The sequence below is a fragment of the Anser cygnoides genome, chromosome 1 (genome assembly GCF_040182565.1).
Source record: "Anser cygnoides isolate HZ-2024a breed goose chromosome 1, Taihu_goose_T2T_genome, whole genome shotgun sequence".
Lineage (NCBI taxonomy): Eukaryota > Metazoa > Chordata > Aves > Anseriformes > Anatidae > Anser > Anser cygnoides.
In genome coordinates this window covers 48,309,542-48,323,635 of record NC_089873.1, presented here as the reverse complement: position 1 = coordinate 48,323,635, position 14,094 = coordinate 48,309,542, and the positions used below count along the sequence as shown (strand labels likewise).

The 14,094-nt window shown below is 37.7% G+C and overlaps 1 protein-coding gene across 7 annotated transcripts in view; it reads left to right on the top strand.

Annotated features, from left to right (window-relative positions):
* VEZT (vezatin, adherens junctions transmembrane protein) overlaps positions 1-14,094 on the top strand; it is an 88,249-nt gene that overhangs the window by 22,540 nt on the left and 51,615 nt on the right. For 4 of the 7 annotated variants that reach the window (XM_066994914.1, XM_066994896.1, XM_048061048.2 and 1 more), the window contains exons 3-7: positions 5,015-5,104; positions 7,524-7,699; positions 7,821-7,889; positions 10,298-10,573; positions 13,778-13,927. In XM_066994914.1, the coding sequence (XP_066851015.1) occupies positions 5,015-5,104; positions 7,524-7,699; positions 7,821-7,889; positions 10,298-10,573; positions 13,778-13,927 (761 nt within the window). The remainder of the gene's footprint in view (positions 1-5,014; positions 5,105-7,523; positions 7,700-7,820; positions 7,890-10,297; positions 10,574-13,777; positions 13,928-14,094) is intronic. The other 3 variants (XM_066994900.1, XM_066994905.1, XM_066994902.1) reach the window with 3 other exon arrangements.

The following is a 14,094-nucleotide window of genomic DNA, read 5'->3' as shown; positions in this document are numbered from 1 at the left end:
AGCAGTATGATGCTGTGTTCATGTATATGATTTCTACTGAATTTAATACAAAAGTGCTGTGGGGATAAGAACCTTAAAAGCATGAAGACATACTGCTTTTAAAAGTCGTAAGTGTTCTGTTTTTCCCCTTTCATTCCTCTCAAGCATCTTACTGTTAATTTTATTGCTTTGGGAGGAAGTCCTCTGGTATTGCGTCAGCAGAGGGTGTGTGAAAATGGGCTGCACGTGTCTTACAAACGCCAGCATGACATTCATACTGCCTCATCTCAGTCTAGACAAGGATATGGGGTGGGAAAAAGGAAGAAACCTGTGTGTAATTTGTAGTGAGAAAATGTCATTGGTTCTTCCTGCTGTTGATCGAGTAGTAGTTTGGGAACAGTAACACTTTTCTTTTGTAACCTAGTGTCAGAAAGTCTGGTTTTGTCCTTTGATTTCTGTTTGCGTGTCCCATTTTGGTAAGGTATCTCAAAAGGAAAGAGCATGGGGGAGAGACAGCTGGCCACATGTTTAAAGAAGTAGACTGGATTAAGGAGGATCTGAGACTTTGTTAAAACTTCTGTATGAGGTATAGGCAAATCATTTAAATTCCCATGCAATCATTTCCTCATTTTCACATTGGACTATTATCACTTCCCTTCTCTCACCCTTTGCTGATCTAGTTTACTGAAATTATAAAATGTCTGGGAAACAAATGGTTTCCAAGTTCTGAGTATGTACCTACCCACAGTCCTAATGTAAAACGATTTTAGCTGAGGCTTAGCGTAATGCAAATAACATAATCACAGGGAGTAGATGATGATCCATGTTGAGTGATGTCTGGTACGTATGTATCGTTTTCTTTCTGTTTTGAAAAGTAAGTTTACAAATGCCTCAAACACTTTATTACTTTAAAAGGTATTTTAATGTTTATGTACCTGCTCTGGACTGCATTTTACAAAGAGTTTTGGCTTTCTTAGGTTATCATGGTCCATCTACCACTCTAAGTTTTCTACTGGATCCAAAACAACCCGGCTTCTAAAATGATACTCCTTTTTTTTTTCCAAAAGGTGGTTGGTTAGCTCTTTAAGGGGAGCATCCGATTCTGCTTTATTTCTCCAATTTCATCCCATTCTACTAGATATAGGATTTGTTCTGGCTAGAAAAGGAGACAGATATGTTCCTGAATAGAAAAGTAAAATACTGTTTTTTTTCTAGGCTGTCAGCTGGCTTATAGTGGAAGACTCACTTTAGAAAAGTTGCAGTATAGCTTTGTCTTTGAGTTGCAGTTGTTTACTCCTCTTATATTCAGTCAAGTAGGAACCCTGTGCAGATACAATCTTGTGACATATTTTGGCAAGGCAAAGATCTAGTGTGGGATCTTTGTGGACTGGAAAAACAAATCTGGAAGATAAAGAGGTTCCTAGGAACTGCTACAAACGTCGCTGCTCTGTTTTGCTCTCCCGCCAAGCAGAGCGTGTTTTTCAGGCTTAATGAACGATAAAGGCATCAGCTGAACTTGAAGCACATCTTAATTAGTTTTTGTTTGCTTGGTTGTTTTTGTTTTGTTTTGTTTTCTTAATGAGAGCATGGTCTTAATGAGCACTGAGCAGAAAAGCTGAAAAGAGGTACTTCAAGATTGTGTTCTGAGGGTTGATGGAGTACAGAGATGTGATTTAGCATGGTAATTATAGGTTGAGTGCTCCTAGCTGTACCGATCTCTGGACAAAGCTACAGCTAACGTTCTGATCTCACAAGGACTTGATACTCAAGGGTACTGTTTGAAAGAGCTCCTAGACCTGTTTTCTGGAATTAAGTCCAGAATTATTTGGGTAATTCTGCTTGATCTTTAAGGAATGTATTTCTTCGCATTTTTCCTTTCTCACTCATTTTCCTATGCTGCTGTGCATATCTGAGTGTCTAAATTGATTTTACTGTCACACCTTATCCCAGCTCAGATGTGGCAATCATTTATCACTAGTGCTGGAGGCACTGGTGCTGGAGGCAGATACGTAGGATTGTGCTGAGGCTATCCTCAGTAATGCTTAGTACTGTCATCTTTCTGAAGCGCACAGAATTGAAAGGTGCCAATGTGAATTTCAGATACCTGCTGATTTGCCATTTCAAGTTCAACCTGTGCAGAAGAGAAACATTCTTAAGAATTTTATTTTAGGTTCAGATGAATGTACCTAAAATGTTTGTGTCCTATGCTATTTTCTATTAATGTTAGGCAGTATATATCTTTATTATTAAGCTTAATTCTGTTAATTAATAATTATTATAATTATAATTAAATATAATAATTATAGTTATTTAGTAAGCTTATTAAGAGGAATCATTTGACTGACTTGTGTTCTAAAGTTGTAAAAATGATACTCCAGAAGCACTGGCAACATGACTCGACTTGTGTGTTGATGGAAGTTGTTTTACTTGTCAGTAACGCTCCCAATGGGAGTGCAGACTGTGAGACACTATTCCAAGGATCTGAATAATTGAATGTGTTACTGCACTCTACTGGGTCACAGCCCAAGACAGTGGGTTGTCTTGTTTTGTGTTTTCAAGCACTGACATGCCTGGTGAGCCTTTATGCAAGCTCATATTTTTATTTTTAAACGAAAACATGGCAAATAAACCAAACAATTACTTATATAGCACATTAGTCTGCCTTTTTTCAGTGCTTTCATAATCAAGTTTAGTCAGCTGGTAGCAGTTTAAAACTGTCTTTGGTATAGATTCAAATTCTTATGATAAAAACTAAAGAACTTGAGAAGGCTAAGCAGTTGAAAATGATAGGCTCCAAGAGGCATCATTGTAAATAGTAAATGGTCAACTTCTTTTACACTTCACTGTACTGAGACAAATACTTTGTCTGAAACTCAAATGTAGGGCAAGGACTTTTGTTTATTTCATCTCATTTTTCCACAAATTGTAATAAGATAACTTCGTTTTGCACCACTTTACAAGAAACTCTTCCTTGGAGGATAATCTACTGCTGCGGTTTGTGACACCCTTCTCCTCTTAGACGTCAGTGCCCTTGAGCAACTTCAGAATCTTTGCCCATACAGCAGGGGTGCATCTTGCTTTTACCAGCATTACTGATAATCATGATAGAAATTAGTATAGAAACAGGGCCTCTTATTTTTTGATAGCTTGTCCAATATTGCACATGAAAGTGGGGAAGTGGTTGAGTCACCATCCCTGGATGTCTTTAAAAGACGTTTAGATGTAGAGCTTAGTGATAGGGTTTAGTGGAGGACTCGTTAGTGCTAGGTCAGAGGTTGGACTCGGTGATCTTGGAGGTCTCTTCCAACCTAGATGATTCTGTGATTCTGTTCCTCTAACATACTTCACAACCTCATCTGTATTATTCTGTAGGCTGAAAAGTGCGGATTGCCGGGATAGCCCCTCTTAACAAGCCACAGTGATACCTGTGTACTGGGAAGAAGTATCGTTATGGGGCCCATATTATCAGTTTGGCATAGGTCTGCAACTCTAATTGTCTACAGAAAGATGAAGCATACGCAAAGCAAAACTTGAGTTGGGTTACCTAATGCTCTGTGAAGCATAAAGGCATTAGTATGACAATTTCTGGTGTTATTCAAAGCATTTCTGCCCTGACTGTGCATCAAACTTCTGTCATGCAGCCTCTCAGAGGGCTGTTACACTGATCCGTCTGGCTGTCCTGCCTCCAGTCGCTGGTCTGACTAATCACAGGGCTAGCCACACAGCTCAATACTTGTTTGATTTTATTCTTCCATTTACAACTGTAGAGTTAGGAGCCTATTGGAGAAGTTCGTGTTGCTCTTCTCAAACAGCTTTGAGAGGCAAATGAGCATTTTTGTAGCTTGTATTGGAACGGGTTTGTACCTGGAATCCCAGAGGTCGGAAGCTCAGCACCAGTTGCTCAGGGGAAGAGTGATCTTTCAGCTGTATGTAGTAAATTTCAGTTTTACACTTCTCTTTCTTAAAAAAGAGAGTGAGAGAAAAGGAAGAAGCCAATTTAATATAGACATCCTTTATAAACTAAGGTATACATTTCAATTAATTATAATATGTCTCAGCAGTTTGAAGATTAAGAGGTAGGCTCCAGAATTCATGAAATAGATGTAAGTAAATCATTTGAAAAATACTTCCTGTCAATTCAGTCTGAGGAAAGTAGCTATAGAGTGTCTGTCAGAAACTCTGCCTTTTTCATGAAATGACTGCAGAGTGAAGCAAAATCATCTTTTTATTTTATAGATATATAGTATATATAGATATAGATACATAGATATATAGATATATATATATAGATTTATAGATATATAGATTATATAATAAATAAAAATCTATTTAATTCTGATCTTTCATGCATCATCTTTTAGGAGGATATGCGAGTAAAATGTGTGATGCCAGCAAGTCCCTCTAATTAGCGATGTTCAAAGTTAGGTTTACAGCTCAGATCAAAGTGGATTCAGGTTGCATGGGAAGCAGTGTGGAGAGAGAAGTACCTGATGGCAAGTGCTGCTGTGACAGTGTGCTTCTGACACAGCTCCTGTTCCTGTCATCACTCTCCCCTGCCTCTGTTCACTCGTCCTTCAGAGTCTTGTCCTCAAGCTGTGGTGGTCCTCCAAGGAGAGGTTGTTCCTCTCCCAGTCTTTTCCTTCTGTTCAGTCTCTATCAGCCGTTTAACTTCACTGCTTTTTTTTATGCTGAAGAAGAGATAAAATCCTTCATGTTGATGCAGTAGCTGCCAACCTGAGATCAAACAAATTCTAGCTGTATTTATTTTTAACGTTATAGCATAACAATCCATCACACTCTGAATGGGTGGGGTTAACGAAGCTTTATTTCACGGCCTTGTGTACAGGCAAACTGAGCGGAAGCAGATGTTCCCTTAGCATACTCTGAAGTTAGGCCAAATAGAATAAGCGAAACTTCCTTACAGGTACGTGTGTTTGAGTTAACAAGGAAAGCAGATGCACAAATAAAGGAATTGTCTGTCTGTTATTTATTTTTTTCTTTTTTTTTTTAATGAAATAATTTCTGTTCCCTTCAGCAAGGCATCCTGTCAAAACTAGTTGAATTCTTCAGAAGTTGGTTTCCTTTTCCACAATATAAGAAAGATGATGACATACTTCACCGACTGGTAAGTGATTACTTAATTTTATTTTATTTTTTAATTTTTCTTTCTTAATCCACAGGTCTTTCCCTCCTTTGTACCTTCTCCTCCAAGCACCATCTTTGGTCTCTTTTGTTGTATGTTCTGAGAGTTTTACTTAACTCTTTTGGTAATACTGATTCTATTTTTCAGAGTTAGGTTGCCAGGCAAGTTGGGCACAGCCCAAAAAGAAAAAAAATATCAGTAGCCAGCTTGAAGATATTCAAAACATGGAATGAGAGATGATGAGAAATTAAGGAAATTCTTGAGAGGTAAAAGAAGTTAATCTACGCTGTATCTGCCCCATTCACTGGAAGGCACTGCGAGACACTGAGAAAGTCCCCAAGTGGTGGTCCAGTGACTTGCAGACACAGCTTAAGACAGAAGGCTCTAGAGCTTCATCTAATTGTTGCTTCACCACCTCTTTCACCTTGTTAGCTCAGGCATAGCACCTGCTTGTGCAGCTCTACCACCCCTGGACCTATCCTGGGTTATGTATTATGTCTCTGCACTTTCCACAGTGCTTTTACATTTGGGAAAAGCAAAGCAAGCTAAGGCAGCACCATTATAATGCTTCAAAATGATGTTATGCGTTAACAGCAGATGACATCTTTGTAGCAGCCTGGCAGTAGGAAGAGGCATGATCAGGCTCTGCATTACCTGTATGTCCACACTTCAGCAGTTCAGAAGCAGAGTGGGTGTCCACCTCCACCTGCCTCACCCAAAGTTTTATTGTCCTACTCCTAGAACATACAAGGAACTTTTAGAACCCAAGGCAGCATGTGTGGGGTAGAACTGAAGGGTGATAGTTCTACCCCAGGTAGGTAAAAATAGTTTTATTCTGTCTTTACACCTGTTCTCTGCAGCACCACGTTCTAGACAATTCAGTTTCTAGCCTGGGGTTGGTCGAGATCTGCTTTAATTAGCACCCAGCTGTTTCAGGTTCCTAGTCTTGCTTGAAAATGTCATTTTAGACTGTTCCAGAATCTGAAAGTTAGAAGTTTAATTTTTTTCTACTATGGTATAAGAACGATGTCTTTATATGTAGTTTGGGGAGCTGGGAAGTGAGCAATATGGTGAGTTAGGGGTTTCCATTTCTGAGAGAGTTCTAGTGAGTCCAATTGCTATTGCTTCTCCCTTATTTCAAGAGGACAAAATTTCCTCTGAAACCTATCATTACTGATCTTGGGTTGTCTTTTTTCTTTCTCTCTGTTTCTCTGTGAATCAAAGGTATTATCTTCAAAGCTTTTTTTAGCTTTAATTTCTTGAGAGGGAGACACAACTGAAGAATGTGAAAAGCATGTTTCTCCTGCTGCATGCTACAGCAGGGTACCGAAATGACACAGGATGTGTTGGAGGAGGGCAGAGTTTCCTCTTGAACACAGCCCTGAAACAATGTTTTTTAGTAAATGTAGAATGCAAGTTATCTGGAGTAACATCAGCGTATGGAATTAAACATTTGACTAGCTAGAGCAAAGTTTCATAAATAATCTCTGTACTGTGAAATTTCAAACTTCTGTTAACAGCTTCTATTAGAGGGTTTTACAAAAATACTCTCCCTCCTTCAGGCTAGCTAGATGCAAAGATGCACGTGCTCATTTTGGGGTTTTGTTAGAACACTCTCAACTTGAAGTGTTCTGTAATTATAGTTTGGTGCAATATGCAAATTAAAATTTCAGGGGGTCTTCTCTGATTTACATATTTGTCTTCAAGATCTGCGTATTGCCTTGAAGAGCTATTATGGTAGGGGAAAAATAGCAGACATTTATCGTAGTATCAGATCCATGACTAAGTAACTCCCTGAAGTTCAGTAAGTGTGAAGTCTTCAGAGGCCCACGCTGTTTCATGTTTGGATTGAGCTCTCTTGGGTCGCAGAATCCTGCAGGAGAAGACTCACTGCTTTGGTTGGGGGCTTGAGTCCAGCACATTGACCCTATTAAATGTCCACAGGTGACTTTTTATTGACTGAGCTGTAAACTCTCTCTTTATAATTTGTTTGTTTTGTTAATGATCTAAATTATGTCATGACAAAAAAGAAGGTTTGCTGTTTTATTGAAATCTTCTAATAGATATGATACCTTTACAGTCCTTTTGCAAATGTATTGGCATAACTTGTGGCATTTTACCAAATATTGTTACTGTCTAGGTCAGATCACAAAATCAGCGTGATACACCCTGCAAGGCTGAATTGTTAGGTAGTAAATGAATTTTTAAATTTTAACAAGTTTAATAAAAGTGAGGAGTCTACTACTGATATATCCGAAATATTTCGGCAATCTTCAGGAAGAGATAGCTGTCAGTGAAGTGTGGAGAGTCCGGGTATTTTCCTTGTTCTAATAACTTAATTTTAAGAGTTTGCATGTTCTTTACTAATACCTGTGTTTTTCTCCTGCCCGTTTGTGGTAAGGATGTCGGATTTCGATTTGACACACTCCGTACCATCCTGCAACAGGAAGTTCTGCTGCAGGAGGATGTGGAACTGATTGAGTTCCTTGACCCAAGTATCCTGTCTGCAGGGCAGTGTAAGCAACAGGAAAATGGACGACTTCCAACACTACGCTCCCTAGCAACTCCTAATATTTGGTATTGTACAGAGAGTACCTACAACTATATTCACTGTTAAACTGAAAAAAATATGTTGTATGTTCTTTACATAAAATGTAGCAATATAGTAATTTTTTTGTGTGTTTTTTTTTTTCCTCAGGTCTTTGTGTCCAGTAGTCCCCACATTTATAGATAAGCATATTTTTGCCTCAGGCATTTTATTGAAAGAGTGAGTTTTAATCTGAGATAGCTACATAAACATAAATGGATACTTGCAAACTTGCCATGAGGAAAAACTGACATGGATGAATTCATCAATTTCTAAAGCTATACACTGATGATTTTGAGAAATGAGATGTGATTGTGTAGACTGAATTGGAAAGTGTGTTTTTCACTGTGGTCTTTATAAAGCACTGTATGGGGGGCAATTAACTTTCATGACTGTAGAATACTAGAAGAACAGACTAAAGAATATTTAAATACAGCGCATTCAGGTTAGAAGAGGCTGGTGAAATTCACCCTAGAATACTGAAGGAGCTAGCTGCAGCAGTGTCTAAACACCTAGCACCTGTATTTGAAAAATAACAAGAATGATGGATAGTCTGAAAAAGTCACTCAGAAATGGGTGGGAATCAGTAGATAACAATCTGTCACGACACAGGCCAGTGGTATGTTTTCAACCGTATGTTAGGAAAATAGATGGAATTATTAGGATGTATTATGTCATTATTGATGTTCCCTGTCAAACAAGAACTTTTAAGTCACCTTACTCCAGTGGATTATCCTGGTCCTAACACTATTCATTGTTTCTTTAACTGTTCAGATTATAAAGAACACTTACAAAATTTTTGAATATTGCTCAGCTTACAGATGACATTAAATTTATAAGTGTTTTGGCAGATTGGAGTTCAAAGGTAGCTTGAGAAATTGCAGAAATACCTTGAAGTCAATAGAAAAGTCAGTAAAGACAAGTGTGTAGTACTTCACTTGGGCAGGAAAAATCAAATTAACTAGTACAAAGCGGTGAATAGTTGGGTAGATAGTACTACTTCAGAAAAAGATCTGCACATTGTTGCAGAGCATAAATTGAATCAGTCAGCAAATTATTCAAAAAATGGCAAATCTCATTCCAGAGTCCTTGTTATATGCAGGATACGGGGTGTTTTACTTTTCTGTCTGTTTCCCCAAGTCTTGTGTTAGACTGCAGCATCTGTTTTTGAATGCCACAATTTGCAAAGCATAGGTAATTTAGAAAAAGTCCAAAGCAGAACAACAAGAATAATGAGGTTAGAAAATGCAACCTTTTGGAAACATTTGAGGGAACTGGGATTGTTTGGCCAAAATGGAGAAAATTAAGGTGGGATGGAGCAGCCTTATGATAGGCAGAAGGTAGTTGCTAAGAAAGTGATGATCCATCAATTTTTATCCTGTGCAGAAAAGGAAAGGATATGAGGAAAAATAATTTGATTAATTTGCCAATGATTCAGACTGGATATGGGGGAAACCTTTTGAACTCTAAGGATATTTATGAGTTGGAAGAACTACCTAGGTGGGTTGTGGAGTCTTCTTTTTCGTCTTCAGTCTGTCCCTGATGATCTAGATTAACCAGAAATTGAAAATCAATAAAATTATCTCTTAAACCCCTCCCAGTCTTTCATTTTGGGGATTGTTTTTTCCAAAGTTACCAACGAAGATACAGACTGTGTGCGCCCTTTTTAAAATTAGTTACGTATCTGTAATATTTTAACCCTGGACCTTTGCTGAAACCTTTCAGCAGCCCTGGGGAGTTAACACTTGTAAAGCTTACTGAAATATGACTACAGAACTGTCCAGAAACTGGAAACAAAGGGTCATGCTTTATTTTAAAAATGGGAAAACGTTCCTAGTGAATATTTCCAACGCTAAATATACAGAATACATAGCTTTCAAGGGGAAGAAAAACAATGTTTTTTCTTTAAAAAGCTCTGGAGAAATTAAAGTTCCCTTATGCACTTTCAAGCCCATATTACATCCATCTCTCTGAAGACTGTCATAATTTTACAGAACTGCGACTATAATACTACATATGAAACACTGTGTATTCTAGGATTTACTTTTTTTTGTAGAATTTTTCTAGGTGAAAATAACAGACTTACGAGGATTTTAAAATATCCTTGAGAAATAACTGAAATGAGATACTAATGACTCTGGTTTTTAAGGATTTTCAGAAGCTGCCAAATCTTTTAAAATGATTATTCAAGCCATCTTATAAAAACATGTTAAAAACTAGTGGTCTGTTGGTGTCCAAGTTAAATAAGTCAGAAACTGGAAGAAATAAAGCTGGTGTTGCTTGAGGGTTTTGTTACCAAAAAAAACGTGCCCTTTCCTACTGCACTCTTGAACCTGGACATACAGATATTCCTGTTCCTACCCACCCTGGCTTATAATGCTGAGTAGTCAGTTTTTTGGTTGTGTGGTTGTTTTTAAGTCATATGTGTAAGAGAAACTGACCTTTCAGAGTGGTAAATTATTCTTCTACTCATACCACCAAAAAGCTGGCTTTTTTGGTGTTTACAGCTTGCTTAAGAAACCGACATTGTACCTCCCATCTGTTTGGCCTCAGGAATCTATGGCTGATATTACTTTCTCTGTTTGCAGGGATGTCTCGCTGTTGCTTGCCTTTGTAAGTGCACTGCTTATGCTTCCTTCATGGTGGAAGGAATCGTCGTGGCTACCGTGGGGACTAGTTCTGCTTGTGTATGCAATCTTTCGAGTGTGGGGCACATGGAGGACAGCCAAGCTGCAAATGTCCCTGCGAAAATACTGTGTCCAGCTGGAAGAAACAGTGGCAAATAGTCGAGCTTTTACTAATCTCGTGAGAAAAGCTCTACGACTCATTCAAGAGACTGAAGTAATTTCCAGAGGATTTACCCTGTGAGTTTACATTTCACTTTAATAAACTGATCCATTCAAGCCATATGTTGTTTAAAAATAGTCTCATTGCACTGTCTCCTAGAACAAGTGAAATTGCCGAAAAGCATATTACTGAAAACTTTTAATTTTCATAAAATAGTATAATTACAGTTATGTTCACCAACATAAAAGTATGAATTCTAACTACCCATTGTTAAAACTATGCATCCTGAAGGAGAATTAAGTGTCACAAATGTGAACTGGGCATCTATGGCTTTGAAAGTCTCCTGCAGTGCTGGCAATGAAATATATTAAGTACCTTGAACCAATTTAATTAGCCATTTGGGGGGATTATTTGAGAGGCTCTTTGCTTAAGAGTTTCTTGTACTTTAAATGATCAAATCCATGTAAATAAACTGATCTGCAAGTAATCATTCTTATTTTAGAAAACAAGATTACATGAAAATCATCAAATAACAGTCTGAAGTAATGAGAACCAGCAATCAGCAAAGACTATCCAGAGGTCATTTCCCACCTCAAAAAAAATTACACCTTTCCATTCTTGCATACAATCGTTAAGATGTTTAGAGTCTTAATTTACTCTTGAATTTGCCTCCTGTCCACTTAAGTTATGAAAGTTTTCCTAGTTATTCAGCTCTTTGGGTAATTTAACTATTTGGGTTATTTTTGGTTATTTGCTGTGTGAAAGGACATTAGCACTAGTTCAGTGTGTGCAACAATCCCAAACCCAGAAGGCCTGTTCTCATTGCCAGCTATCCTTTTCTGTAGTAGCAACCTATTGCTAGAAATGTACCTGTGTCAGTTAGACATAAGGTTAAAGGAGGTGGGAAATGCCAGCAACTAAAATCCAGCTGACTTTTTTCTAAAACCAATAAAGAGTTCCCCTGCATGCACCACGAAGTTGTTTGCTCCTGCTAGACCAGCTGCTCTGTTCTCAGGTACATGTTGGTGCATGCAAGATTGAAACTGTAGACTTTGCGTTTTGAATTAATTTTCGAGCTTGAGATGCTTTCAGTATGCTTTGTAGAAAAATGTTTTATTCTCCCTTTGGAATGCACAAGCACATCTTCAGTCTGCCTAGCTATATTTTTTTGTTTTATTTTCTGAAGAAACATATAGTTAAGCAATAGGCAGTCTTATCTTTGCAGATGGATTCTTAAAAGAAATTATTGTTAGGGCTTGTCCAAATTACAGACGAGAAAACATTGGTGTTTTTTTCCTAAGTTTAAGCAAACGAACTTGTGGTCAGTGTCAAAATTGCTGGTTCCTTGTTCTTTTACTACATATCTTAGATAACAGATTAACAAAAAACAGACTGGTCTTTAAGCTGGTTCTTGATCTCAGCCTCTTTACTTAAAACTCTGGCAAGGTTTTCAAAAGATTTTTGCGTGTGGATGGAGTGGGAGAAGTCAGCCTGTGTCAGCAGTCTCGTTGGAATAATTGTTCAGTATGAAGAAGCCAGAGTCATAGAGGTTTGGGTTTGTTTTGGTTTGGAAGAAGTTCGAACTCCAGAGTGTCCTTTCCTGCATCCATATATGTAAGAGATGCTGCTGCACAGAGCACCATGAAGTTCTTTGCTTGGCAAAATACTGCATGTACGATCCAAAAAAACTAGCTACCCTTTCTTCTTCTCCTGAATTTTGCTACAATAAATCTTAGAAGAACTCAGTTTGCTATGTTCACCAGTAGTAACCTTGTCAAAGTCTTGATGCTTATTCAGGGAAAATCTTATGGCAGTAGAAATGGTTGCACCTGAAAAGTTAATGAATATGTTATTTTACATCTTTGAAAGAACGGGTTTTTCAACCAGGTAGCACAGCACCCATTCCATGATACGTATGCTGCTGTTTGAATATACTGCTAGTTTAGCATAGTCTGGACTGTGCATTAGTTGTGTTGTGAATGGAAAGATACTGAAGCTGACGGTTAAATAATATTGATCCAGATTTTGGCTAGCTGTACTTAGCTAAACTGTGCTATAGCAAGCCCAGGTCTGCAGATTCAGCCTAATGTTGTCTTCCACAGCTATTTTTTCCTCTCTATTTCTCTCTCTCTTTGTTAAGATGGAAATAGGCTAGACAAAATAGTTATCAGTTCAGCAACACGCTCATCTTTCCAGGTACACGCTATGCTTTTCCCTTTTATGTGACTGAAGATGTGAAATCACCTTGTTGCCTGAGCAATCTGAGCAAGGTGAGAGCAGAAGCAGGCTCCAGTCCCCAAACAATTCTTCACTCTTGGTGACCACACTACGTCCATTCCTGAGCTGGTTCTAGTAAAAAACGGTGCCAGCAGGTAGAAAGGGTGAACTGTCCACTATTTTCAGTGTTGCAGTCATGGGTTTGGCATCAAGACTGTACATGAACAGAAGTAACTAATATTTTTTTCCTTTATCTACAGTTTAGTGTTGCATGGACGTATTTAATGTTTACGCAGTTCACAATTCAGTTTATTTCCAGATTAGGCAATTTCTTACGATTCTAGAGCTATTTTAAAATATAGTCAAATAAGTAAGTGTCATAGTTTCTTTTAAATTGTATATTCACCTGAATATATGAATACCAAAGCGTATTTTCAAATATGCTGATTTAATTGCATATATTTCATGTGTTTACCTGTGTTAGCTTCCATAAAACATTGCTGTCATTCATTGCATAGTTGGTAAAAGCTATTTCCCCACTTATATAATATTCCTGTTGACCTAGAGAAGAATTCTGCAGGGACAGCTTGAAAGAAAATAGTGTTTTACATGGAAAACCAAAAAATAGTAGCGCACTTTTTCTGCAAAAATAGTTTAAAGAGCAAATTTGTGTATAAAGAGGTATATGTTAAATATCTGCATGTTAAAATTTCCAAAACTTGTACTGGGCATGTAACAGTTTTGTATCAGAAATAATGTTGTGGCCTGCCTACGTTTAGTATATTCTTTCTGAACACTTTGGAAAAGACAAATGTCCTCGGGAGTTTTACCATGGCTCGGATGAGAATAGAATCAGACCGCCTATTGAGGAGTCCTATCTGCTTATCTAAGATTTTGATTAAATAAGTCATTGATATGATGGATTTTTTTAATTATTTTTTTTTCTGTCATAGCTACTGAGCAATTTGAAATAGTATCTAAGTAATGGAATAAAAAAACTGATGTACTGTCTTTAAAAATACTTTAGGACATCTGTACAGTTGTATCACATTTTACTTTTCAAGTTTGCTTGACAGGGTCAGTGCCGCTTGCCCATTTAATAAAGCTGGACAACATCCTAGTCAACATCTTATTGGTCTCCGGAAAGCTGTTTATCGATCTGTCAGAGCCAACTTTCGAGCTTCAAGACTGGCTACTCTATACATGCTGAAAAAATATCCTTTTTGTAAAAAAACAACACAACAACAACAAAAAAAACAGTTCAGTTATTCCATTAATGTTACCTACCTGTGGTTGTGCCAATGTTTACAGTTGGCATGTCTAGAAACATACAATCTAATTACATATCTAAATGAGATAAAGGAAAGGTAGCATAGTAAAT